This window comes from Rhinichthys klamathensis, unplaced genomic scaffold (genome assembly GCF_029890125.1).
Source record: "Rhinichthys klamathensis goyatoka isolate OS25496 unplaced genomic scaffold, OSU_Roscu_1.1 h1tg000014l_1, whole genome shotgun sequence".
Classification (NCBI taxonomy): Eukaryota; Metazoa; Chordata; class Actinopteri; order Cypriniformes; family Leuciscidae; genus Rhinichthys; species Rhinichthys klamathensis.
The window spans coordinates 1,063,093-1,088,242 of record NW_026606566.1 but is presented as its reverse complement, the minus strand read 5'-3'; the positions used below and the strand labels follow the sequence as shown (position 1 = coordinate 1,088,242).

At 41.8% G+C, this 25,150-nt stretch overlaps 3 protein-coding genes across 7 annotated transcripts in view; 1 reads left to right on the top strand and 2 right to left on the bottom strand.

Moving 5' to 3' along the window:
* Positions 1-1,404, bottom strand: part of porb (P450 (cytochrome) oxidoreductase b) — a 37,191-nt gene extending 35,787 nt beyond the window's left edge. Inside the window, exon 1 of the mRNA XM_056270795.1 lies at positions 1,283-1,404. Coding sequence (XP_056126770.1) covers positions 1,283-1,374 — 92 coding nt within the window. The 5' untranslated portion in view covers positions 1,375-1,404. The remainder of the gene's footprint in view (positions 1-1,282) is intronic.
* Positions 1,405-10,517: 9,113 nt separating this feature from the next.
* Positions 10,518-16,830, top strand: sbds (SBDS ribosome maturation factor). The gene is made up of 5 exons (XM_056270889.1): positions 10,518-10,711; positions 11,370-11,499; positions 11,618-11,818; positions 15,158-15,322; positions 16,650-16,830. Exons 1-5 carry the CDS (start codon positions 10,584-10,586, stop codon positions 16,776-16,778), a joined length of 753 nt encoding a protein of 250 aa, XP_056126864.1. The 5' UTR covers positions 10,518-10,583; the 3' UTR covers positions 16,779-16,830.
* Positions 16,831-18,819: 1,989 nt separating this feature from the next.
* The window catches only part of dock10 (dedicator of cytokinesis 10), a 141,282-nt gene continuing 134,951 nt past the window's right edge, over positions 18,820-25,150 (bottom strand). For all 5 annotated transcript variants that reach the window (XM_056270746.1, XM_056270736.1, XM_056270764.1 and 2 more), the window contains 4 exons: positions 20,989-21,179; positions 20,325-20,425; positions 19,941-20,079; positions 18,820-19,480 (listed from right to left, as the gene is read on the bottom strand). In XM_056270746.1, the coding sequence (XP_056126721.1) occupies positions 19,433-19,480; positions 19,941-20,079; positions 20,325-20,425; positions 20,989-21,179 (479 nt within the window). In that variant the 3' untranslated portion in view covers positions 18,820-19,432. The remainder of the gene's footprint in view (positions 19,481-19,940; positions 20,080-20,324; positions 20,426-20,988; positions 21,180-25,150) is intronic.

Here is a 25,150-nt window from a genome sequence, read left to right as displayed (position 1 = left end):
GTTTACTTGTCTTTTTTGTGAATTCAATTCAGAGTTTGAAATCAGGCTTGTGCTGTGTGTTAGCTATTGTGCAACGGAATTATGTCGGAATTATGACATACTAAATCAAAATGATGACATAAAGAGTCATAATTATGAGATTAAAAAGTCAAAATTATGACAGAAAGTTTTAGTCATAATTTAGGCTAGACTTTTCTTCTCATAACTATGACCTACCAGATATGCTTTTTTTTCTTATGTGGTGGAAATGAGCTTTCATAGACTTGCATGCTTTGAAAACTCAAGTTGTTGACATACAAGGAAGGATGACTATAAAGGTTGTCAGATTTATCAAGTACATAAACTCAAATGTGGTCGTTGTTGCCCATATTTAGCACTTAATTTTCTTACAAAATACACCAGCTTCTAAATGACTGGCCATAATTCATGCTCCCGTCATGAAAATAAAGAAGAAGAAAAAAATGTGAACCTTGCATTTGACAAATCTGTCAAACCATGTGTTCGAAAAAACTGCTTTGTCAGCATCAGGAACATGATAAACATGATGAAGCATTTCATGCTTCAAACTGACGTGTCTCAGCAGAAAAAAACTACTACTAGTGGTAGAAATTATTGGAGTCAACTGCAAATGATCTCTAGAAGAAAGAAAAGTGCAGTAAGCCAAACATCTTTGCAATACTGTTGTACATGATGTACAACTCAGATTCTGATTACATTTATTTTGTACAAATAATTACTATTGTATTTAAGTATATTCATAGTATTTTAGTAAGTAACTTCATGAACTATGTGAAATTGCACTAAATATTCACATTTCACACTTTTTTTACATTCAAGGCAAGTTCACAATATGCATCATCAACATTATGTGAATCCATGAGGCCAAATTACACGACTTATTAGCTACTTCCTCAACAATGCAGAAAACTACTTATTAAATTACCAAACCACAGAGTATATTTTATTTATATAACGTTAATTGCAAACGTAAAACAAATGTGGAAATCACAATGAGCATACTAAAATGTTGAGCAAACATGGGCAATCTCAACTGTAGAATAAACAGAATCAAAACTCATTAGATGTGTAACGTTAGTTTGAGGTCTTTTTGATTGTTTACTGTTTCTATAAAACTGAAGAACAACAAACTGAGAACTAAAGACACACAGTACTAATCCGCTGCAAATCTTTAGCGGCGTCTAAATGCAGAAAGTTGACTTCTATGTTGATACCAACTTTAAGAGATAGTTTTAAAACACACAAGTTTGAGAAAAGTCCTTACCTGCTCCCTTCAGTACTGACAAGAGATTCACGCGATGCGGAAAACTGGTGTGATGTCACTCCTCCTCCGTCATACACGCTCGACTGGTCCATTCCTCTGAGAGGGGGAGACCTGACATATTTGTAAATGTATGTATATTATTTTACGTGGGTAAATAAAATCATATTTATCTGTAATGATTATTTTTCGTAGTTTAAAATATGTAGTAGTGTGTCCTTATTTCGCGTTGTGGTAGTACAAAGCAGTGTAAGTTTTACAAAAAATATCTATCCACCTGATGAAGCAGTGGACGCTTCTAAAAAATGTTTTGTAATGTTGCACATGCAACGTGAAATAATCCATTTCAAAGTGCAACGGGTTAAGGGTGATGGTTATGCAATCATTAGGATGGTACAACATGTTTTCACGTCCCTGAATCCGCAGTAAACTTTCCTCCGTCGTGAGGTTACGAAAATATAACGACGTGAAACAATAAGTTTGCCACGTTTTCTAATAAATAAGCCTACCTGAATTGCCTTTCAATAAAGTGAGTATTAAATCGAAGTTTAATCTATAGACACGTATGATTAGATTATGTTTGGTCATGAAATTAGTAAATTAATATGTTTAATTGCAAAAGCGAAATCTGGAATGGGCTTAAGTAGCCCAGATGTGTTCCAAAAACGCCAACTTCTAATGTAAATTATTCACTTTTTTTATAAAATGAACACGTACATTTTGATTAGTCAGTTTAACGAACTTCCGATTATCTGGTCAATCTAAAACTTTTATCTAGATATTTCTTTATTCTTTACATGGTCCCTTAGGGATAGTTCCACACCCCACATTATGTCAATCCAAACCCATAAGCCTTTGGTTAAAATTTGCATTACAAATTAAAATATTTTTAATGACACCTGAGAGGTTACCCACTGACCAAAGTTACGTCCAAAAGACGTCTTTTTGACCAATTTGTCATACGTTGAAAAGACATCCCTTGAAGAGCCAGAATTAAAGTTTTTTTTACATCTTTTTATGACATCTTCTGAATGTCCGATATTCGACCTCTGTACAATGTTAAAACTAGTTCAAATGTGGTCTTTGTTGACGTATTTTTAACGACTTATAACCTTACGGAACAGAAATATATTTCCATTTATTTATGATCAATATACTGAAAAATATATGAAATAATATACTGCGTTAATGTGTTTTTAGTATTACTGAATAATACATAAGGAATTGCCGCTTTTCATATATTGAAAAATGTATTTACAATTTAGTGTACTTAGAATAAGTGGACAAACGTGGGAAACGATTGCCTTAAATTCTCAAAGGATGTTTTACTCAAAGTTGTTAGTTGTTAATATCAAGACAAAAGAGTGTTGGGACAATGATAGACTGTGCATTTATTTCTATTTATTAAACTGAAACATAACTGAATAAAAAAATAAAAATATATCAACTGTCTAAGCAACATGCAGCATATCATCAGTGTTTCTTGGTCTTCTTCTAGACACTTCAGCACAATGGTGACCCACAAAACTTAGACAACAGAAACCATTTAAATCCCAACAGTCAATTAAACACTTACATATCTCTCAAGATCTCAACAGAGATAGGGTAAACACTAACCCAAACACTGATCATCATAATGGTAACTGCACACTTTATTTATTTTTTATTTTCAATAAATCATCAGCATCTAAACCTCTGTTAATTCTCAATAAGAAATTCTGTAGATGTCTGACAGAAATAAAGTCAATCTGGTTAGTAAATAGTGAAGCTGGCAATGCTGTTTTTGTTGTTTAATCCTCCTCTGCAGAGATCTGTTAGTGTTTAATGTTCTCGTAATATGTCATGTCATGTCACAAAAACTTAACTTTACATAAATTGAATAAAACAGCCCTGAATCAGTGCCCTTGCAATGATGTATTCACTATTTTGTTTGTTACTTTCCTGACAATGTAAAGCCTACTTATTCCGATGTGGCTGTCTTCCCTTTTAAAACTGTAGTTTAGTAAATTATTACATTTATGCAAAGTTGAAAGACTCACCTGCTATTTATTTATTCTACATTTGAAAACATTAAACTTTGTAAATTTATTTTTCCCATGGTTAATATTAGTGTTGCTGCTGATGTTAGACATAAAAATATGTTTTAATTGTGTAATATGGAAGGCTAACTTTCAACACCTTTTTGTTTTTAAGATGACTAAAAGGAGAAAAAAATACAAGTATGGACTTACTTCACACAATCATTACCAAGGGTGGAAGAGTGCAAAGAATTGCAAAGGAATATAAGCGTGGGGTTAAAAAGGCATCAAGACATTCAAACTACACCTCCCAAAATGTTTGAAAACCAGACAAAGTGGCAGACATCTGATGCCTGCTCAACAACACTTGACATGATGCTTACAGTGATAATGGCTGCAGAAAATCAACCTTTTAACAATATTTGAAAATAAAGGATTTCAGAGATTCGTGGCTGCTGCAGAACCAAGATATACACAGAAGAGTGAAAAGTTCTGCTGCACAGAGTTGGTAACCAGTATTCACAGCAGAAAAGTTGAAAAGGTTAAAGTGCTGATAAATCCTGATAAAGCAGATTATAACTTGGCTTTTACCACAGACTGCTGGTGCAACTGAATCCCTAATGAGTTTAACATGCCATTTCATTGATGATTAGTGGTTTCACAGACAAGTAATTCTGAACACAAAGCAATGATTTGATAACATACTGGGAAGTGAATTAGTGAGGCATGCTGGAACAATGGTAAATTGACAAAGATAGAGCGGTTCTTGTTCTCAGGGACAGTGGTGCTAGCATTTTTAAATTACTGAACTGCCTGACATGATCTGCAGTGGCCTCACATTACATCTTGTTGTCAATGATGGCCTTAACTTGCTTGAGAGTTAAGCGAGAAGGTGTGATACCCATTTTAATAATTCATTTTCAGCCAAACAGCATCTAGCGCTGATCCAGCAGGAGCTGGGCCCACCTGTCCTAGCCCTCATCCAGGCTGGCCCAACCCGAAGGAATCTCACTTAGCACATGCTGGTCAGGATGCAAGAGCAGAAAGGGGCTTTGAACATATATGCTAGTGAGCATTGTGGGTTCGCCAGCCCAGTGGAATATTTCCTGTGATATTGAGACCCTTGAGATGAGCCACTACAAAAGTTCAGTGTCGTTCATTATCCCATCTGTCAAAGTTCAGAAGAGGCTTCTCAGCAGCCAAGGCCCACTTCTCATGGGATTGAAACAATGAAACAAGAGTTGTTGGAGAGTCTCAACCATCGGTTTGCAAAAGTGGAACACACCAGCTACAGGTGGAGAGAGGAGAGAGAGTGATAGTTCAGTGAATGGGGATTATTAGGAGGCCATGATTGGCAAGGGCCAATGGAGGGGATGTGGCCAGGTTACACCCCTACTCTTCAACGAGAAGTGCCATGGGATTTTTAATGACCACAGATACCTCGTTTCCACCAAAAAATAACTGATTTGGAACTGGTGCTGGTTCAAAGTTGGTTCAAAGTTGGTTCATCTTGCAAACCTTCTCAGAACCTGTTTGTTTTTCCACTGACTAGCGAGCCCAGCGGACGACGTCTTTACGTCTGTGTACTACTGTGTACGTCGCCATACGTCTTAGCCCAACGTAAGCATGACGTGGTAAAAGAACGGTTCTAGTCCAGCAAAGAGTTGGTCCCACTTTGGAGCCAATTTTCCTGGCCGAGAACTGGTTCTTTGGCCGTCGAAACACAAAGAACTGGTTCGCGAGTAGGCACCGGCTCCGAACCTGCTCTCATAATGCTTTGGTGGAAAAGGGGTAAGAGAGTCAGGACCTTGGTTTAACGTATCACCCGAAGGACGGTGCTCTTTGACAGTATAGTGTCCCCATCACTCCCCATCACACACATGCATTTTCATTTTACACCACCCTGGTGAAGAGACACAGTCATTTGATTGCAGTACCCTTTCAAAAAGGCCCCAGGCAGAAGAGTGTCAGACGAAACTGACTGATGATATGTTGGACACTTTACTTGGTGCTAGCTCTGAAGTTGCTGGTTCTAGCCTTGAAGGAGGGCTTCAGCAGTGCCTTCTGGAACCGGTAATTGATGGACAGATGGGCGAGCTACATTTACGGTGGAAACAAAATGAGAAAAGAGATGAGGACACTGAGAGAATGGAAAGTGACCGTGAAGAAAGAGAAGGCATGGCTAGTGAGGAGAGACAGGGACATGTGACACTACCAGTCAGCCACTAGCCAGTCGATTGAATATTAAAAAATATATATATAAAAAGACAAGAAAAGAAAATCACCAAGAAAGCAAAGGTAGCAAGAAAATAGGGAAAATGCAGCTCTTAAGAAGACAATGAAAATTGGGGACAAAATATTAACTTTTTCAACAGACCATATTAAGGCATTAGGCAGACCAATTAGGGCATTGGAGCAATGGCACAGTTAAGAAGGTGTTACAATTTCAGGAATCAGAACCCTGCAAAGAAAGATCTGTTAAATGTGAGCCTGGTCTGTTAACAGAGATCTTTGATTTCCTAAAATTAAAGGTAGATGGATTGACAAACCTTGAAAGGAAGTGTGCGTTGTCCTTGGATGAAATGTCAATCACTCCAAGTTTGGAGTTGCACATGCTCACAGGCAAATTCTGTGTGGTCACTTTGATAAAATGAAGGCTGGTCTTGCTCCCAGTGTATACAGTAAGGCAACAAGTGTTGGGTTAAAATACATGGTACAGCAAGAAAACCACATTCTGTCCTACCTGACTACAGCGTGTTCATGGTGACAGTTGATCTTTGGTTCGATCTTCCCATCCAATTACAGCCCTTGCCAGCATGTGACAAATCCAAAACTGCAACACAGCACAATGATGACAGTACTGCTGGAGAAAACAGTATCTTAGTGAACTTTAAAGAGTTCAAGACAGGTGCTCTTTGTTGTCCCTCCCAAGATTATAACTATTTAGGACTAAGACCGGTTCCTCCCTCATGGAGCTCGCCGACTCAGTCACTCTCCTGCCATGGCAGGCTGCCTGCCATTATGCTGTGGAGTACACAGATTAAAGAAAAAAAAACACTTCAAAGATGCACATCTTGGAAGAAAGAGCCAATCCAAAAAGATTAAAAAAAGACCAAGCCAAGCTTCAACATCCAGCAACCAGCTAACAGCTCCAAAGGCCGAATCCATTGGTCATTGCAATGGAAACAGTCGGAGTAACCATTGTCCCAACACCCAGCCATCACCAATCCTGCTAGCAACCAGTCAACACCACTGACCACTGAACATCATCATCCCTGACCAGTGCCATCAGTGATCCCCACCCTGCAGCACTCCTGACATGCACCATCACTGCAGTATGATTCCTTTAACTTACTATTTGTAATATATATTACATATTCAGTGTCACGTTTGGTTTTGTATCAGATTTAGGTTTTCATGTCACAGTTATGTTCCTGGTTTTGTCATGTGATTTCCTGTAACGTACCCCTTTTGTGTTATGTTATGTCTCTTGTCAAGCTAGTGTAACCCATCGTTTGTCAAGCCTGTTCTGTTCATAGTCAAGTCTGTTCAATTATGAAGTCTGTTATGCCATGTTTTAGTTTGGTTTGTATTCTCTTTCAATAAACTGCACACGGGTGCGCATTTAACTCACCTTCAGTGGACTTGCTTTACTTTCGGTCATATAATCGTTATATAAAATGGCATCATACACATTTAACATGATTCCTTATTGCTGGCTCCTCAAAACTCATGACCTGCATTATTCCTGATGCTCCATTACCTAGCAGTCCTGGGGGTATTCCAGAAAGCAGGTTATGTGACATACCTGGGTTAGTTAAGGGTAAGTGAGTGGATAAACGTAACTTTCGGATCCAAAAACAGAGGTAAATGGACTGCATTTATTGGGCCCGCTTTCACAGACCCAATGGCCACCAAAGCGCTTTACATTTGCCTCACATTCACACACCAACGGCGGTGTCTGCCATACAAGGCACCATCCAGCTCGTCGGGAGCAGCCGGGGTTAGGTGTCTTGCTCATGGACACCTCGACACTTGGTCAGGTGGAACCGGGGATTGAACCACCAACCTTTCGGTTCGCAGACAACCTACATGAACCACTGAGCCACTGCCGCCCAGTAAATATCAGGGTATGTAAGTAGCCACAGCAAATTGCTTTCTGAACATAACACGACTGCTCTCTGCAGGGCCTGTAGGACCAGAGAAAGACCCCGAGAGGGGATGAGGTGAGGTCTGGGAGAGTGTAGCTCTCAGGAACCTAACGTCAGGACCAAGACTGGTTGGGCCAGTACGGTGCGACCATTAGGACTTGTTCTTCTTCCTCCCTGACTTTGCACATGACAGACGTCGTCCCACTTCCAGCTTCACAAGGTCCCCTGGGTGTCCCTAACGCTTTTTTATTTTTATTATTATTTAAAAAAGGAATAATAATATAGGAATTATTATTATTATTTATTGCCATTGCAAGTACAACGAAAGTACATCAGAGCATCAATCGACAGTGGTTTTCATAAAGTGCAGAAGATCACCAATAAAAACAGTTTGTTTACAGGGCACCGCAACAGACAGCTACCAAGACAAAAGAATATCAAGTGGAATCACTTATAGAGTCAAGTCAAGTCAAGTCACATTTATTTATATAGCGCTTTTCACAATACAGATTGCATCAAAGCAGCTTCACAGTGATAACATGAAAGTAGTACAACACAGTTCAATAATATTGTTGAATATTAAATATCCCCAACTAAGCAAGCCAAAAGCAAGGCGACAGTGGCAAGGAACCAAAACTCCATCAGATTGGATGGAGAAAAAAACCTTGGGAGAACCCAGGCTAGTCAGGGGCCAGTTCTCCTCTGGCTAACAATCATAGGGTTTTAAAGAAGCTTTACAGTAAGTGCATATCAGAGAGTACCTGGAAAAAATACATTTAGTTAATCATGTAATATTTAGGGGATAACATATCGCCGGCGTTGAGTCGTCTCTTCGCAGGCGTTGAGTCGTCTCTTCACAGGCGTTGGTCTTCTCATCACAGGCGTTGAGGCATCCGAAATCCCCGTGAGAGGCAGGATACCAAACTGGAGCCTACGAACGCCATTTTTCTCGGGACAAGCGTCCCGAGATAACAGCAGAAAGGCAGATGGGAAATAATTAGCATAGCTGATGTTCATAATGATTTCCATTACACGGGAGTAGGTGTTAGAAAACCATAATCTCACAAGAGCTGCACAGTCCAGTTACAATTATTGCATCTGGTGGATGATAAAGTCCATACTAGCACCACAAATAGGGCCATAGTGACACATATAAACAGAGAAGGGGCATATAAGGTGAATCACTACCAATCAATGAAAATGTATAATTATGTGTGCTGCAACAATGCAGAGTCCAGTTCACAGTTATTGCAGTTGTTGGGTAATGTTAAATAATGTTAGATGTGTAAATTAGGTAACAGAAGGAGGTAGTCCGGAATGGTGCTCATTCAGCAGTCGAACTGCCTGAGGGTAGAGGCAGTTGGCCATTCTAGTGGTTCTAGCTGGAAGAGACCTGTACCTCCTGCCCGACGGGAGCAGGCGGAACAAGCCGTGTGCTGGATGGAACCGGTAGGGTTCCCACCTGTCCCGGTTTTACCGGGATTGTCCTTCTTTTTAATAACTTGTCCCGGGAAATTTATGCACTCTCCCGGGACACTGAATGTCCCGGTTTTCGAAAGGCTACGTGAATATGTTCAAACTGTGTAACGCGCGCACGACAGAGAGGGAGAGAGCGAGAGACCTTGCGTCTGTGCCTCAAAAAGTGCATGTTAGAAGCGCGCATGTAATCGCCTTCCCCCGTTGGGCGGGTCATCGATATGTCCCGGTTTTTTATCAGACATAGGTGGCAACCAGGAACCGGTCTCTTATGATGTTGTGTGCTTTACGCATGACAGCGGGTGGTGTATAGATGAGATCTCCGGGAGAGTAGTCCCGATGATTTTGCCTGCAGTTTTCACCACCTTCTGAATTAACTGTCGTTCAGCTGTGGTGCAGCTAGAAAACCACACCAACAGCCCATAAGTCAGCACACTTTGGATTGCACAGTTGTAAAAAATTATCATAAGCCTCTGGGGGAGTTTCACTCTTCTCAGCTTCCTCAGGTAAAAGAGCCGCTGCTGGGCCTTCCCTACCGCTGTACTAATGCTCCTGCCCCAGGACAGATCCTCCGACATAGTAACACCCAGAAATTTAAAGTGTTTCACCCTCTCGACTGCCTCTCCATTGATGTTGAGGGATGAGTGACCTAGATTGTTTGATTTACGAAAGTCAACTATGATTTCCTTTGTCTTTCTGATGTTTAGTAAGAGGTTATAGTTCTACCACTCTGTTAACAGTTCGATCTCCGCCCTGTATGCCTTCTCATTGCTGGCTGTAATGAGGCCGAGCACAGTTGTGTCGTCAGCAAATTTAATGACATGATTAGTGGGAAAAAAAGCGGAACAGTCATGTGTGTAAAATGTGTAAAGTAGGGGACTGAGCACGCAGCCTTGAGGTGCACCAGTGTTGATGTATATGGTGTCAGAAACGTGCTCGCCTATTTTCACACATTGGGAGCGGTTGGTTAGAAAATCCAATATCCAGTAACATAGTGACTTGTTCAATCCAAGATTACACAATTTCAGCAGAAGTGTATTTGGCCATATTGTGTTGTAGGCAAATTAATAGGTTGAAGGTTAAATGAATGAGAAATAATAAATTAAAACATTTATTATTATAATTATTAAATTATTCAAAAACATTTCAGGAAATAAAGAGATAGAAATAAGAACGGTCTATTTATTATAAAGTAATCATTTGAAGTATTTGCATATATATATATTTATATTTAAATATGCACACATTCACTCTTAATCGTATGTCTCTTAATTTACTGTCTCGTTGATATTGATATTTGGGCTAGTTTGTTAAGTCTTTTTGATTAGCTATTTTTGATATTTTTTGACCTGGCAACCCTTGGTGTCACTGTATCTGCATGTTTTCGTGTACTAGCAGAAGGACTTTGAAATATTTTTAAAGGAGCTGACGAGCTGTGCTCCAGTACCTACAGATGGAGACTATAAGCGCCTCTGCATGCAGCAGAAATATGTTGCATTGCGTTGCATCCCCCTCTCAATCTCTTATTTGTGTGCCATTACTCCAGTCCTCCAGGAGTCGCTGCGGCAGATTCGCAGATCATCACCGAGTGCGTGCGAGGAAGAGGCAGGCAGAGAGACGCAGCACTGGAGCACCGCGTTGAGCTGAACATAATCAACCATGTCAATATTTACACCTACAAACCAGATCAGGCTAACAAATGTTGCCGTCGTGAGGATGAAGAAAGGAGGGAAAAGATTTGAAATAGCCTGTTATAAAAACAAAGTGATGAGCTGGAGATCTGGAGCGTGAGTCTGTTATGAAAAACTCGTCATATGATTTAAAAAAAAAAATATATATATATATTGTGTTTATTCGGTGATTATAGCTATTATAACAGTGATATCAGTAATTTAAGACTTTAACACTATTACTTTTTGATTGTTTTTGTTTTGTTTAGTTGATATTTGATAGAAATAGTAGCTTTTAAAGAGTGCTCACACTATGGTACCAACACTTACCAACTGGCTCCAGGTTCACATCTTTTTGCCAGTCTGTGGTTCACGCATTACTCTGCAGTGCGCATGCGCAGGAGCAGCACGCGCTCATCGTGTTTTCACATATGACGGATTTGCAGTGCGCGGCTGTTTACTACAAACACAACATTTTATTCATTATTTTTATTTCAAATCCAAACGTGTCTTTTACACTGTAGTTATACAATCTGTCATATACGTATTCACGTTTAAGGCAAGACACCATACCAGGTGTATATGTTTAAAAACAACAACTAATAGATACAATAGCCTACTTTTTATCAACCCACAAACTCCCATTTGGGAAACTCTGTCTAAAGGGATTTGTAACGTCATTTGATGGAATTTCATGATCACTTGGTAAAACAATTAATAATTTTCTTAAGTGACATTAATGTACCGGTAATGCACAAATCAACTGTACCTCCAGGGAGAAAGACCTCGATGAAGTCCTGCAGACAAACACAGTGTTTGTGAATGTGTCTAAGGGTCAAGTGGCGAAGAAAGAGGACCTGTCAAACGCTTTCGGCACAGATGACTTGACAGAAATATGCAAACAGGTGAATTTACAGACTCAGTCTGATCAGTGCGGTTCATAAGAAGAAGATTATGTATTCAGTTGACGCATGTTTTCTACGAATCCTTAAATGTTTCTACATAAATGGCTTTTATTTTCAGATTTTATCTAAAGGAGAATTGCAGGTGTCAGATCGGGAACGGCAGAGTCAGCTGGAACAGATGTTTCGTGATATTGCAACTATTGTGGCAGAAAAATGTGTGAATCCTGAGACCAAACGGCCCTACACAGTCAGCCTTATAGAGAGAGCGATGAAGGACATCCACTTCTCCGTCAAGGCAAACAAAAGCACTAAACAGCAGGTCAGTAGACCTCGATCATGTGGCGATCTGTGAAATGTGTAGCTGCACATAATCACTGAAGAGGTCACTAACATCAAATGATGGTTGTTTGTGACGTTTGACAGCAGGGCTTGACATTAACCTTTACTCACCAGCTATTGTGGCTAGTGGCTTTCCAAAGTTACTAGCCAATTAGCATTTTCACTGGCCACAATTTTGACATCGAACTGCGATATAGATATTTTCAATATTTAATCTCATAATTTGGCAGCAGGATTATTAGGCTGCTGTCACTTTAAGACCCGATGCACAGATCCGTTACACTGTTACGCGTGCATTTTCTTTCTCAACTGTTTACATTCACTTAAAACATAACTGACCGTTTACGTGAATACTCGCCAAGACTGGCATTTTGTCATTATTTTGTGTGTATTCAACTGTTTAAGCGCTATAAGCAGCGAAAATTTACTCAATTTAGTTCTTAGTGGCTTTATGAGCGCAAACTTTGGGTATGAACTCAAAATCTGTGGGAATGAGTAAAATGATGCACAATACACAGTGGCTAGAGGAGTGACTGCGTTACACACCACTGCTGAAACCCTCCCGGGTGGCGGCTGTTAATGTCAAGCCCTGGTTGATAGTAACATGGTCTCTACGGGTACGTTTACACGACAACGATATGCTTAAAACTGAGAAGTTTTTCCTTTGAGTTTTCCGCGTACAGACGACATCATTGTCAAAACGATCCTCATGCACACAATCTGCGAAAACGACTAAAAGCGCTGCGCTATACAGGTGAACCTCGAACAATGAGAATATCATGCAACAGTTCATGTATTTCAGTAATTCAAATTAAAAGGTGAAACTAATACAGTGTTGTTTTTGGCAGCCCTTTTAGTTTTAGTCTTAGTCTTTTGGACGAAAATGCTTTTTAGTTTTAGTCACATTTTAGTCGACGAAAACGCAAAAAGGTTTTAATCAAGTTTTAGTCAATTTTAGTAAAAATAAATAAATAAATTGTCTTTAAAAAATAGAGAAAATAAAATGCGGCTGTGTCAAAATTGGTATCAAGTTCAAAAATAGAAAATAAATAAAAGTGCCACTTTGCAATCTGTTAAAAAAAAGAAAAGAATAGAAATCCATTTGGCAAGACAGGTCTATTTATCCCTGCATTAGTGGCTGCAATGAGCCTGTTTTGAATTGCACAATTTCTCAAAAGTCATGCTCAATGTTCAGCTGAGATCTGTACTTTGTTTTCAGTGAAACTGAAACAGCTGAAAAGCCCATCTCACAGAGATATGATGTGGCAAAGGGAAGAAGAATGCACACAGCTCTCTGCCTTTAGCCTACTTAAAAACGTTATATATATATATATATTTTTTTTAAATAGATAAAATAGACATAACATACTGTGTTTGATATGGGATTAAAATGATGGGTAGTGTATGGGCAGTGTATAAGATATAAACTAATGATAATTACTTTAATATTCCTTTGTTCCGATCAGAGCATGTGAGCGGAGAGCGCATTTCTGAATATTCCTCGGCTCGCTCATTCAGCTCAGGGTCGCGCGCTCAACACAGAATGGCCTGCTGGTTCGAGAATATGTGGGATAAGAGCTGCCTCCGACTAAAGTTTGTATTCTAGTCGACTAGTAGTTGTTCATTTAAGCCATTAGTGGACAAATCGCCCCTTTATATTAATTTAATTACTTATATTGAGCGTTATAGCCGCACTCAAGCGCAGGACCGCACGCATAAAGCTTGCCACAAAGAACCGGCAAAAGTAGTGATTATGAATGTTTAAAAAAATAGCAAGGAGACATTTAATTGTTTATTAATAAACTGGTGTTTTCGGTGTCGCTGCAAAGATGAATTTGACGATGCGGACTCGCCATGAACGAATAAAGATAAAAAGGCATAAAACGGAAAATTTCACCCGTTTTGGAGGAGACCTGTCACGCCAGTGGGGCGCGCCACACACTTTGAGAACCGCTGGATTATACTGAAACTGAAAGTAGCCTATGTCCATAAATCATCTCGTCGACTCCGACCACCAAGCCCGTTTACTGGCTTTGCCGCCATGGTCTTTCGAAGATGTGTGGTGAGTGACTAGCCGCAGCCGCAGGTGTGTTGTTGTGTGGAATCTGATGCGCGCGCGGCATGGGTACCCAAAACAATGAAAGGAAGCGGCAGCATTGCTGATACTTTTTTAGCTCAAGACAGATTTCACGCAAAATAGGCAGAAATGACATGCATTGCGAACGTCAGACTTATAGTCATTTTCGTTCCGTCTCGTCTTGTCAACGAAAACTCGAAAACGTCTCGTCATGTTTTAGTCACCTTAGAGCCATTTTTAGCTAGTCATCGTCGCGTTATCGTCATAAAAAAAAGTGCGTCAACGAAATCATTTCGTTATCGTCATCGTTGACGAAAACAACATTGAACTAATATATTTAGTATATAACTATATACATATGCATGATTATACTTTTCAGAGGGCCGACATTTCTGTATTTAAAATCCTTTTTTTTTATCGATTTCATGTAATATTCTAATTTTCTGAGATTTTGAATTTGGGGTTTTCATAAGCCATAATCATCAAAATTATAACTTTTGCACGATATTCTAATTTTTCGAGTTTCACCTGTAGACTGAACAGTTAATACGCATGTGCATGACGTCATCGTCTTCAGATACACGTTTTTGTTGTTTACACGGAGACCGCTTTCAAATTCAAGCTTGCACTTTGATATGGTTCACGTACCTACCCCGAAGTGATGAAATAAAATAAAATTCTGTATCAAAATTTATAGGCAAGACAAGTAGTTTGTTTAGGCATGGTTTGTAGGGAATTACAAACCTGCGCACATATATTCAAACGCACATAACTATAGAATAAATTCTTAATGCACAAGTGAACGCCATCAGCGTTTATCCTAGGTTCGCGTTTAAAGTCTGTTTAGAGAGAACGCTGTCGTCTTAGCGGCTCCTAATTTAATAACAAATGATCATTTCGACGGAAGTGAATCAATCAAAACTAACTTTAGCTGGAAAATAACATTATTCAAGAACCGCTATAAAACCAAACCAATCTCTGTTACCTTTAATTATATGTTTATCACTGTAAAGCTGCTTTGAAACAATCTACATTGTTAAAAGCGCTATATAAATGAGGATGACCTGACCTGAAAGTTAGCGTTTTCAGGCCCCTGAACGGCCAAAACGCGTGTAAATGAACGGCCAAAACGCATAAAAAGTGTAACGTGACGTGTTTAGTTGAAACGTGTGTGGTGTAAACGGCCCCTGAGAGCCTGAGACCGTGATGATGCTGAAGGTCAGTTTTGTGAATCCCCCCCAGGCTCTCGAGGTCATCAAGCAGCTGAAGGAGTCCATTCAGATCCAGAGAGCTCACATGCGGCTGCGCTTCGTCCTGCCAGCCAAGGACGGGAAGAGACTGAAAGAAAAGCTCAGACCCTTGATAAAGGCAGTGGAGGACGAGGACTTCGATGATCAGCTGGAAATGGTAAAGAGTCTTTCGGGTCAATTTATTCATTCATTCATTACGCTTTATATACTGGATGTCAAGGACGTAACCACATTTTTAACCAGATATCATTGGTCTATAAACGAGGGATATGCCAGCATGATCAACTAATCGACTGGTTATCCAACAACAGACTAGTTGAAAAGTGAGTTTAGTGAGTGAGTTTAATATGTTTAGCAGTGGTGCGTTAAATTAACTTTAATTTTGAAATAACAGAGATGCAACTTTTTTGTGATTTTTAGTGTCAATTTAGTATTTCTCTGCAGTCTGTTCTCTCTTTTTAAGATGTGCTACTGTACTTGCTTCCGGCTGTCAGTCAGAACAAGTGTTATGCTTTTATAAAATGGTTTCAGTAAAAAAAAACAAGCATATCACGACGAAGAGATGTTGTGCACCCACGGTACCAAAACTACCAATGCCAGTAACATTTCACTGGTCTCTGTACCAATTCTGATACATTAGCAAAAACTCTTGGAATAATTCATTCATTAACTATTTTAAAATAAACTTCCTAATAAAATTAAATCTAACACTTTACTAGAGGTTTCATTAGGTAAAATTAGGTAGCTACATTAGTTTTGAATTAACAATAAACAACACTTCTCCAGTATTTATTAATATTAGTTAAGGGTAATTTCAACATTTACTAAAACATTAAAATCTAAAGTTGTATTTGTTAACGTTAATTAATACACTGTGAACTAACATGAATGACTTTTTTATTAACTAACATTAATAAAGAAAAGATGGAATAAATACTGTAACAAATGTATTGCTCAATGTTAGTTAATACATTAACTAATGAGACCTTATTGCACCGATGCATACTATGGAAACAGTCGTTCACTGCCATTATGAAGTATATGTAATAAAATGATGGACAAAGAAACACATACCGTACACATTACATGATAGAACAAGTAGCAGGTCTATTAGTTTGCATTTAATGCACATCTATCTTAACAAAGTATCAGATTATTTTGTTATAATTTGTCATTCATCGTCATTTCGGATTAATTTGTGCATTTAAACAGTTGTAAATCCAGTAAATGTTCAGTGTACTGAACCGTAAATTGCGTACAAGGACAGAGGACGTGGCCGTCCCGAGCTCAACAGCGCCACATATTTACATCTGTGGGGGGAGATGGCAACTACACACTACACTTTCCTTTACATTCCCCCCCCCCCCCATGTGAGGGGTGGACTCACTTTTGTGAGATACTGTATATATATATGTAAGTAAATATTGGCATTATATATTTTCCCCTTTTGTCTGAGTTAAGGTAACTGTGTGTCCTGCCTTCAGGTGTGTCTGATAGATCCAGGCTGCTTCCGTGAGATTGATGAGCTGATCCGCTGTGAGACTAAAGGAAAGGGAACGCTGGAGGTGCTCAGTCTCAAAGATGTGGAGGAAGGAGACGAGAAACTAGAATAACCTCTTCATCTTCACCTGCTTCAACACATTAAACTATTGCCCATTCATTTTACATGCAGAGCCTTTTTAATTTAGTTATATCTCTTTTTGCATCAGTATTTTTGCAACTGGAACAGGCTTTATTAACAATTCTAAATTGGTGAATATTTAAAACTATGTTCCCAAAAAGACAACATTTTGCATGTTTGCAATAATTTATTTTCTGTGAAAATTTGAATTGTTATATTAATAAGAGAAATTATAATAATATACAATAAAGCATTGTCACCTAGTCCTTATGTTATCATTTTAATGTGCTTATTTGGTGCCAGAGAATATAGTTCTTATAGTTTATTAATTGGCTAGTTTTATAATTTAATGATGTAAGAAAAATATATGAGAAATGAATTCAAATTAAAATCACTTAGAGGCTACTTAATCACTTAAACAAATTCATATGATATTGAAGTTTCACAAATAAAATCTGTCCTGGCCAAAAATGGTTTAAAAAAAATAATATTTATAGAAGAAAAAAAAAGTTCAATAATAATGTTCAATTTCTCATTAATGCAATTATCTAATCAACCAATCACATGGCAGGTGCTTCAATGCATTTAGGGGTGTGGTCCTGGTCAAGACAATCTCCTGAACTCCAAACTGAATGTCAGAATGGGAAAGAAAGGTGATTTAAGCAATTTTGAGCGTGGCATGGTTGTTGGTGCCAGACGGGGCGGTCTGAGTATTTCACAATCTGCTCAGTTACTGGGATTTTCACGCACAACCATTTCTAGGGTTTACAAAGAATGGTGTGAAAATGGAAAAACATCCAGTATGCGGCAGTCCTGTGGGCTAAAATGCCTTGTTGATGCTAGAGGTCAGAGGAGAATGGGCCGACTGATTCAAGCTGATAGAAGAGCAACTTTGACTGAAATAACCACTCGTTACAACCGAGGTATGCAGCAAAGCATTTGTGAAGCCACAACACACACAACCTTGAGGCGGATGGGCTACAACAGCAGAAGACCCCACCGGGTACCACTCATCTCCACTACAAATAGGAAAAAGAGGCTACAATTTGCAAGAGCTCACCAAAATTGGACAGTTGAAACTGGAAAAATGTTGCCTGGTCTGATGAGTCTCGATTTCTGTTGAGACATTCAGATGTCAGAGTCAGAATTTGGCGTAAACCGAATGAGAACATGGATCCATCATGCCTTGTTACCACTGTGCAGGCTGATGGTGGTGGTGTAATGGTGTGGGGGATGTTTTCTTGGCACACTTTAGGCCCCTTAGTGCCAATTGGGCATCGTTTAAATGCCACGGCCTACCTGAGCATTGTTTCTGACCATGTCCATCCCTTTATGGCCACCATGTACCCATCCTCTGATGGCTACTTCCAGCAGGATAATGCACCATGTCACAAAGCTCGAATCATTTCAAATTGGTTTCTTGAACATGACAATGAGTTCACTGTACTAAAATGGCCCCCACAGTCACCAGATCTCAACCCAATAGAGTATCTTTGGGATGTGGTGGAACGGGAGCTTCGTGCCCTGGATGTGCATCCCACAAATCTCCATCAACTGCAAGATGCTATCCTATCAATATGGGCCAACATTTCTAAAGAATGCTTTCAGCACCTTGTTGAATCAATGCCACGTAGAATTAAGGCAGTTCTGAAGGCGAAAGGGGGTCAAACACAGTATTTGTATGGTGTTCCTAATAATCCTTTAGGTGAGTGTGTATATATACATATAAATCTTTTGTAACATTATAAATGTCTTCACTGTCACTTTTGATGAATTTAATGCATTCTTGATGAATAAAAGTCGTTTCTCTTTTTTTTTTTTTTTATCTTACCATAAATGTTAGAATAGTATTATTGTTTCCACAAATAATGTTAATTCGGTGCGCAAAGTGAGCAGACGTCAACCAAACCTGCCAATGCATTTTTTTTTTGTGCCTTTTTGTATTTGTATTTTATCTCGTTAGTTTGATTTTTCAGTTTTGGACATTTTATTCAATCAGTGTCATGCATTAAAAATGGACACAAACAATCATATTTTAATATATAAAAAAACATTTTACATTTTAATTATTCTTATTTACAATTTACAACAGTACACAAAGTAACAGTAAAACATTATCAATCATAAAAAAACGTATAAAATGGCACATTTGCGTTTGTAAAATGAGTGAGCTGGGAATGTTAGAGGGGTTTTACATTCACTCAGGGACTAGAGATGTGTGCGTCACGATTATGTGGAATACAGAGAATGAAACATGACAATCGTACTCCTAACAGTATTCAGATATCAGTGAAAAAATTACATCAGAAAGCTATGAAGTGAAAGCCCTATAAAATATTTTGAACACGAGATTTGCTTAGTTAATTAAGGTCACTGTTTTCTAAAAGCAGGTTCTAGAATAAAAAGGCATATTTGATGCTATGCATGTACTTGTTGAGATGGTATTGGTGAGTTTATGCAGGAGTGTGTGTGTGCAATGCAAAAAAACACAGTCATATGCTTCATCCACAATACTAGAATGCTTTTCCTTTTAGTCTTTTCTATTTCATTAAAATCACGAACTCTGTTAATCCCTCTAGTCAGAAAAACCCGGCAGCCATTTTGGAGAAAACCGTCTGAAAGCAGTTTCCGAAGCTCACTAGCAGCTCAGACGGCATTGTGTCGTTCGGGTCCTGGTTGTCTTGTGAACTGAATCTTTGAAAGGCAGAAAAAAAACATGCAATCAACATGCTTACAAGCGAAGAACGGGAAAAATGATCTAAATATCAAGTTTTAAGTGTCGGCAGTGGTCGAAATCACAGACCAAAACAAAACAAGACATGAACGCACATTAACCGGCTGTTGCATTGTTTTTCGGAGAAACAAGTGTGTGTGAACTTAGCATGTTTCCTAAATATCTGCAAACATATGGTATTTATATGCTTGAGTACAGTAAACAATTACATAACAAAGCTAATGTATATCTGATGCATGTAATCTTTAAAGGCAAATGTCGCTGAAACATCTCAGTTTATAAGCCAGTTAATATAAAGATTTGTAAAAGTATTTGTCCAAAATGAAGTGCGGGGGCAGAAACATTTACAACTTAACCATCCTTTTCCGTCTCATTCTAGCGTTTAATGTTGAGGAGCACTGTGTGTGTGTGTGCGCTGACCTGCTCATTCATGATGGCGGAGAGCTCGGTCAGCATGTCTTTATAGTGAGCTTTCATCTCCTCCTGATACTCCAGCTGATCTTCTTTTATGAGACGCTCGTTCACTTTCAGGGCCTGCCCACATGCGTCCGCAAACTGCCTGAGCGACGAGAAACAGCCAATCACAGTCACCGCTCCAAACAAACCACACCTCTGTGCTCATTTAAACCTATATCATTATTTCCTAGTGTTATTGTAAGTCACTTAATAAAAGCACAAGCAAGCACACAGAGAGATTTGCACTCTTCATAAGAGAGCACAGCATATCTAGATTTGTGCCGGAGCGAAGGAAGTTCACTGTTTTTATAAATCTTTGACGGGGCGGAACAATGAATATAGAAGTACCTGAAGATCTCTTTCAGGAGCTTGACTTGGTTGTCTGGGTATTTCTTGGCATTCTTCTCCTCAAGGAAGGCTCGGGCGTAGGCCATGGGCCCTGCATTCACCTAAAAAACACAAAAACTTCATGAAATACATTCTTATTTTACAGTCTTAGTATAGAATAGCTAATACCAGTGTCATTAAAGAGATAGTTCACCCAAAAATGAAAATCAGGTCAGCATTTACTCTCCCTCAAGTTGTTCTAAACCGGTATGATTTTTTTCTTCTGCTGAACAGAAAAGATTTTTTTTGACGAATGTGAGTAACCAAACAGTTGATGGACCCCATTGACTTCCATAGTAGAAAAAAATACTATAGAAGTCGATGGATTTCGTCAACTGTTGGTTACCAACATTCTTCAAAAATGTCTTGTTTTGTGTCCAACGAAAGAAAGAAACTCATACAGGTTTAGAACAACTTGAGGGTGAGTAAATGATGACAGGACTTTCATTTTTGGGTGAACTATCCCTTTAACGTAAGAAATCAGAAATGGCGAGATGTGCATTAAACAATTTCAAATGCACATTGTGGAGACAAAACCACCTGACATGCGTTTATGATGATGCGATATGACTGAGGAGTAATTGGGGATATATATTGATCTGCCGTGTGTCGCGCAGTAGTTCACCTTAACACTGACACTGCCCTGTAGTTTGAGCTGCAGGCGGATCATGTCCACCTCCTCCATGTTGCACAGCTGTTTGAGTTCAGACACCTTCCGGCTCATCTCTTCGATCGCCACCTCGATAGGGTTCATCTCTGTGCTCTGCTGCTCCACCACCTCGATGCGCTTCTTCAGGAAGGGCAAACTGGAACTGGCTGCAGGACACACAGACAGTGGAGAGGTAATTACTCTCATTCCCATATCAACCTCGACCCGTTGAAGGACACAAGGATAGACGTGAAACTGCTCTTTTGATTCTGTCAAATTAATCCTATCAAATTGCATTATTCTTGAACTGACCAAAGTATTTAAAGGGAGAGGCTTACATTGAAACATACATTTTAAATCCACTGTTGTTTTATAAAGAATTATTCTGTAGTCTATACAGCATTTATTGCAATTACACCAGAAGTAACGTCTCGGTTACGTATGTAACCCTCGTTCCCTGAGTACAGGGAACGGAGACGTGTCGTCGGGGAGTTCCCTGACGAATTGGGATCACGCTAGGGAGACCAATTGCCTTCGAGTGAATTAAAACGAGCCAATGAAAATTGGCATGCAAGGTTTGCATTCCGCGACCCGCCTACCAACGCGGGTATAAAGGGCGGAAGTAAACATTGCGCAATGCTTTTCGCTGAGGAGCCGAACGGTGTCCAGTCCTCCGCGAAGGTACAGCAACATGGCGAAGGGACGACACGTCTCCGTTCCCTGTACTCAGGGAACGAGGGTTACATATGTAACCGAGACGTTCCCTTTCGTCCTGGGAACTCCGTGTCGTCGGGGAGTTCCCTGACGAATTGGGATCCCTAACAAAACGCCATGGTGCTGGCCCCTTCCAGCGCCCAGCTAAGCTACCCTAAGCAGTTTCACAAATTACGGGAGCAAGCAAGGGAGTCACACTGCTGTTCCGCAAGACCCACACAGTGGATTGGATAACACTGGGAAAGCGTGCCCAACCCGTAAAAGGGGGAAGGGAACGCTGCGGAAGCCAGATGCCTGAAGAAGGCCTGGAATACACATATGTACTAGCCCAGGGGGATAGTGAAACATATGGCAGTCCCTGAGGTAGTCCCCTCCAAGGGGAGTGGGAGCGTACTCAACAGGGACGACAGAACGAGTCTGTCAAGGGGAAGACACGGCTGGACTGCACGTGGCATAATGGGTCACCGAAGAGACCACTGGACATAACACCCAGTCTACACAACAACTCCCTTAGAGGTAGTAGACCTGGCGCCGGCGGTCCGCCACGCCTGGCACCGAAGGGGTGATGGAGGAACTCACGAGGCTAACCAACGTAGGGCGCCAACGGAGCGAAAGACGCACGTAACCGTCTGAGGCACGGAGTGGCGTAGCAAGCCGACACAACCTATTCCCTCTACCCACTGGCCGTAGCGAGTACTCGGGAGGAAACAGGTTCCACACGTAGGCTATATAATCTAGCGAACGTGTTCAGTGTCGCCCAGCCCGCAGCTCTACAAATGTCTGTCAGCGAGGCGCCTTGAGCCAACGCCCAGGAGGTAGCAACACCTCTCGTAGAGTGAGCACGCAACCTGGGAGGACAAGGCTCACCCGTAGCTTCATACGCTTGGGTGATAGCATCCACTAACCAGTGAGCTAACCTCTGCTTGGAGACGGCCTTCCCCTTCTGCTGGCCTCCGTAACAGACAAAGAGCTGATCTGAGGTCCTGAAGCTTTGCGTTCTGTAGTGTAAACCCGCAGGCGCGGACTGGACAGAGAAAAGCTAGGGCTGGGTCTGCCTCCTCCTGGGGCAGCGCTTGCAGGTTCACTACCTGATCCACGAAGGGAGTGGTAGGAACCTTGGGCACATATCCGGGCCGGGGTCTCAGTATCACGCGAGAAAGGCCCGGCCCGAACTCTAGGCACGATTCGTCGACCGAAAAAGCCTGCAGATCCCCGACCCTCTTAAAAGAGGCCAATGCCAACAGGAGCGCTGTCTTAATGGACAGGATATTCAGCTCTACTGTCAGCAAAGGCTCAAAGGGAGGACTTTGAAGAGCTCTCAGTACCAGAGCTAGGTCCCAAGAGGGTACAGAGTGCAAAACACGAGGTGGATTTAACCTCCTAGCACCCTTGAGGAATCTGATGATCAGGTCGTGCTTCCCCACGGACTTACCTTCTACTACATCGTGATGTGCGGCTATTGCGGCAACATACACTTTGAGGGTGGAGGGAGACAGCCTTCGCTCCAACCCATCTTGTAGGAAGGAAAGCACGACTCTGATCGGGCAAGTTCGGGGGTCCTCCTGGTGGGAGGAACACCATTCGACGAATAGGATCCACTTCAACGCATAGAGGCGCCTCGTAGAGGGGGCTCTAGCAGAAGTGATGGTGTTTACCACTGCCTGTGGTAGATCACCTAGAACCTCCGCGTCCCGTCCAGGGACCAGACATGGAGTTTCCAGAGGTCTGGACGCGGGTGCCATAGAGTGCCCCGTCTCTGAGAAAGGAGGTCCTTCCTCAAGAGGAATCGGCCAAGGAGGGGCTGTCGTGAGGAGCATGAGTTCCGTGAACCAAGTCCTGGTGGGCCAATACGGCGCCACTAACAGGACCTGCTCCTCGTCCTCCCTGACCTTGCACAGTGTCTGTGCAAGAAGGCTCACTGGGGGAAACGCATACTTGCGCAGGCCCCGGGGCCAGCTGTGAGCCAGGGCGTCCGTGCCGAGGGTCCCCTCGGACAGGGAGTAAAACCACTGGCAATGGGTCGTGTCCGGAGAGGCAAACAGGTCTACCTGTGCGACTCCGAAAACACTCCAGATCAGCTGAACCGCCTGGGGATGGAGTCGCCATTCTCCTGGCAGGGGAGGCAACCGTGAAAGCTCGTCTGCCACACGGTTGAGCTCCCCTGGAACATGAGTGGCGCGAAGCGACCTCAGATGCTTCTGACTCCATAGGAGGAGGTGGGAGGCGAGTCGCGACATGCGACGGGAGCATAGACCACCTTGTCGGTTGGTGTACGCAACAGTCGCAGTGCTGTCCGTACGGACCAGTACGTGCTTGTCTTTGAGAAGCCCCTTGAGGCGGCACAAAGCCAAGCGTACTGCTTGCAACTCTAGGCAGTTGATATGCCAATGCAGCTGGGGCCCCGTCCACAGACCCGAGACTGCATGCCATTTGTACGTGGCCCCCCACCCCATGGCAGAGGCATCTGTGAAAACCACAGCATGCCTGGAAACCTGGACTAGGGGCACTCCGGCCCGTAGAAATGCAGGATCCGACCACGGGGAGAAGGTTTGGCGACAGTGCGGGGTTAATTTCACCCGGAACGTGCCGCTCTGCCACGCCCACCTCGGGACTCGATCGTGAAGCCAGTGCTGGAGCGGTCTCATATGTAACAGGCCGAGCATCATTACTGCGGCTGCCATATGCCCCAGGAGCCTCTGAAATTGTTTCAGTGGAACCGCTGTCCTGCCTCGAAAAGACCTGAGGCAGGTGAGCACTGACTGGACGCGCTCCTCCGTGAGGCGCGCAGTCTGGGCGACCGAGTCCAACTCGATACCGAGATAAGAGATCCTCTGCATGAGGCAGAGTTTGCTCTTGTCCCAGTTGACCTGAAGCCCCATTCGAAAATGCACTTCTGCATGAGCATTTTGAACGGGAGTTTGTGCAGGGCCCGATTCAAAACTCGCAGGTCCAGGATTGGTCGTAACCCACCGCCTTTCTTGGGTACAATGAAGTAGGGGCTGTAAAACCCGGACCTCATCTCGGCAGGAGGGACCGGCTCGATCGCGTCCTTCGCCAGCAGGACATCGATCTCTTTCCGCAGGACAGGGGCATCCACTGACCGCACACGGGTGAAGTGGATGCCCCTGAACCTGGGAGGCCGGCGTGCAAACTGAATTGCATAGCCGAACCGAATGGTGCGGACGAGCCATCGGGACAGACCCGGAAGCGCTAGCCAGGCTTCCAGGTACCGACCCAATAAGCCCACCCGAACCACCGGCGTACCCGCGGAGGGGCAGCGAGGTGGAAGGCCGGCACCTGGCTCCAGTGGCAATGTAGCCACTGGAAGCGGGGTCTGGGCGGTCCACCGTGGGGCAGACGGCAGAGAGAGCTCGTAGGCTTTCTGCTGCCCTGTGGCGAAGGGAGGGGGAGAGACGAAGAACGA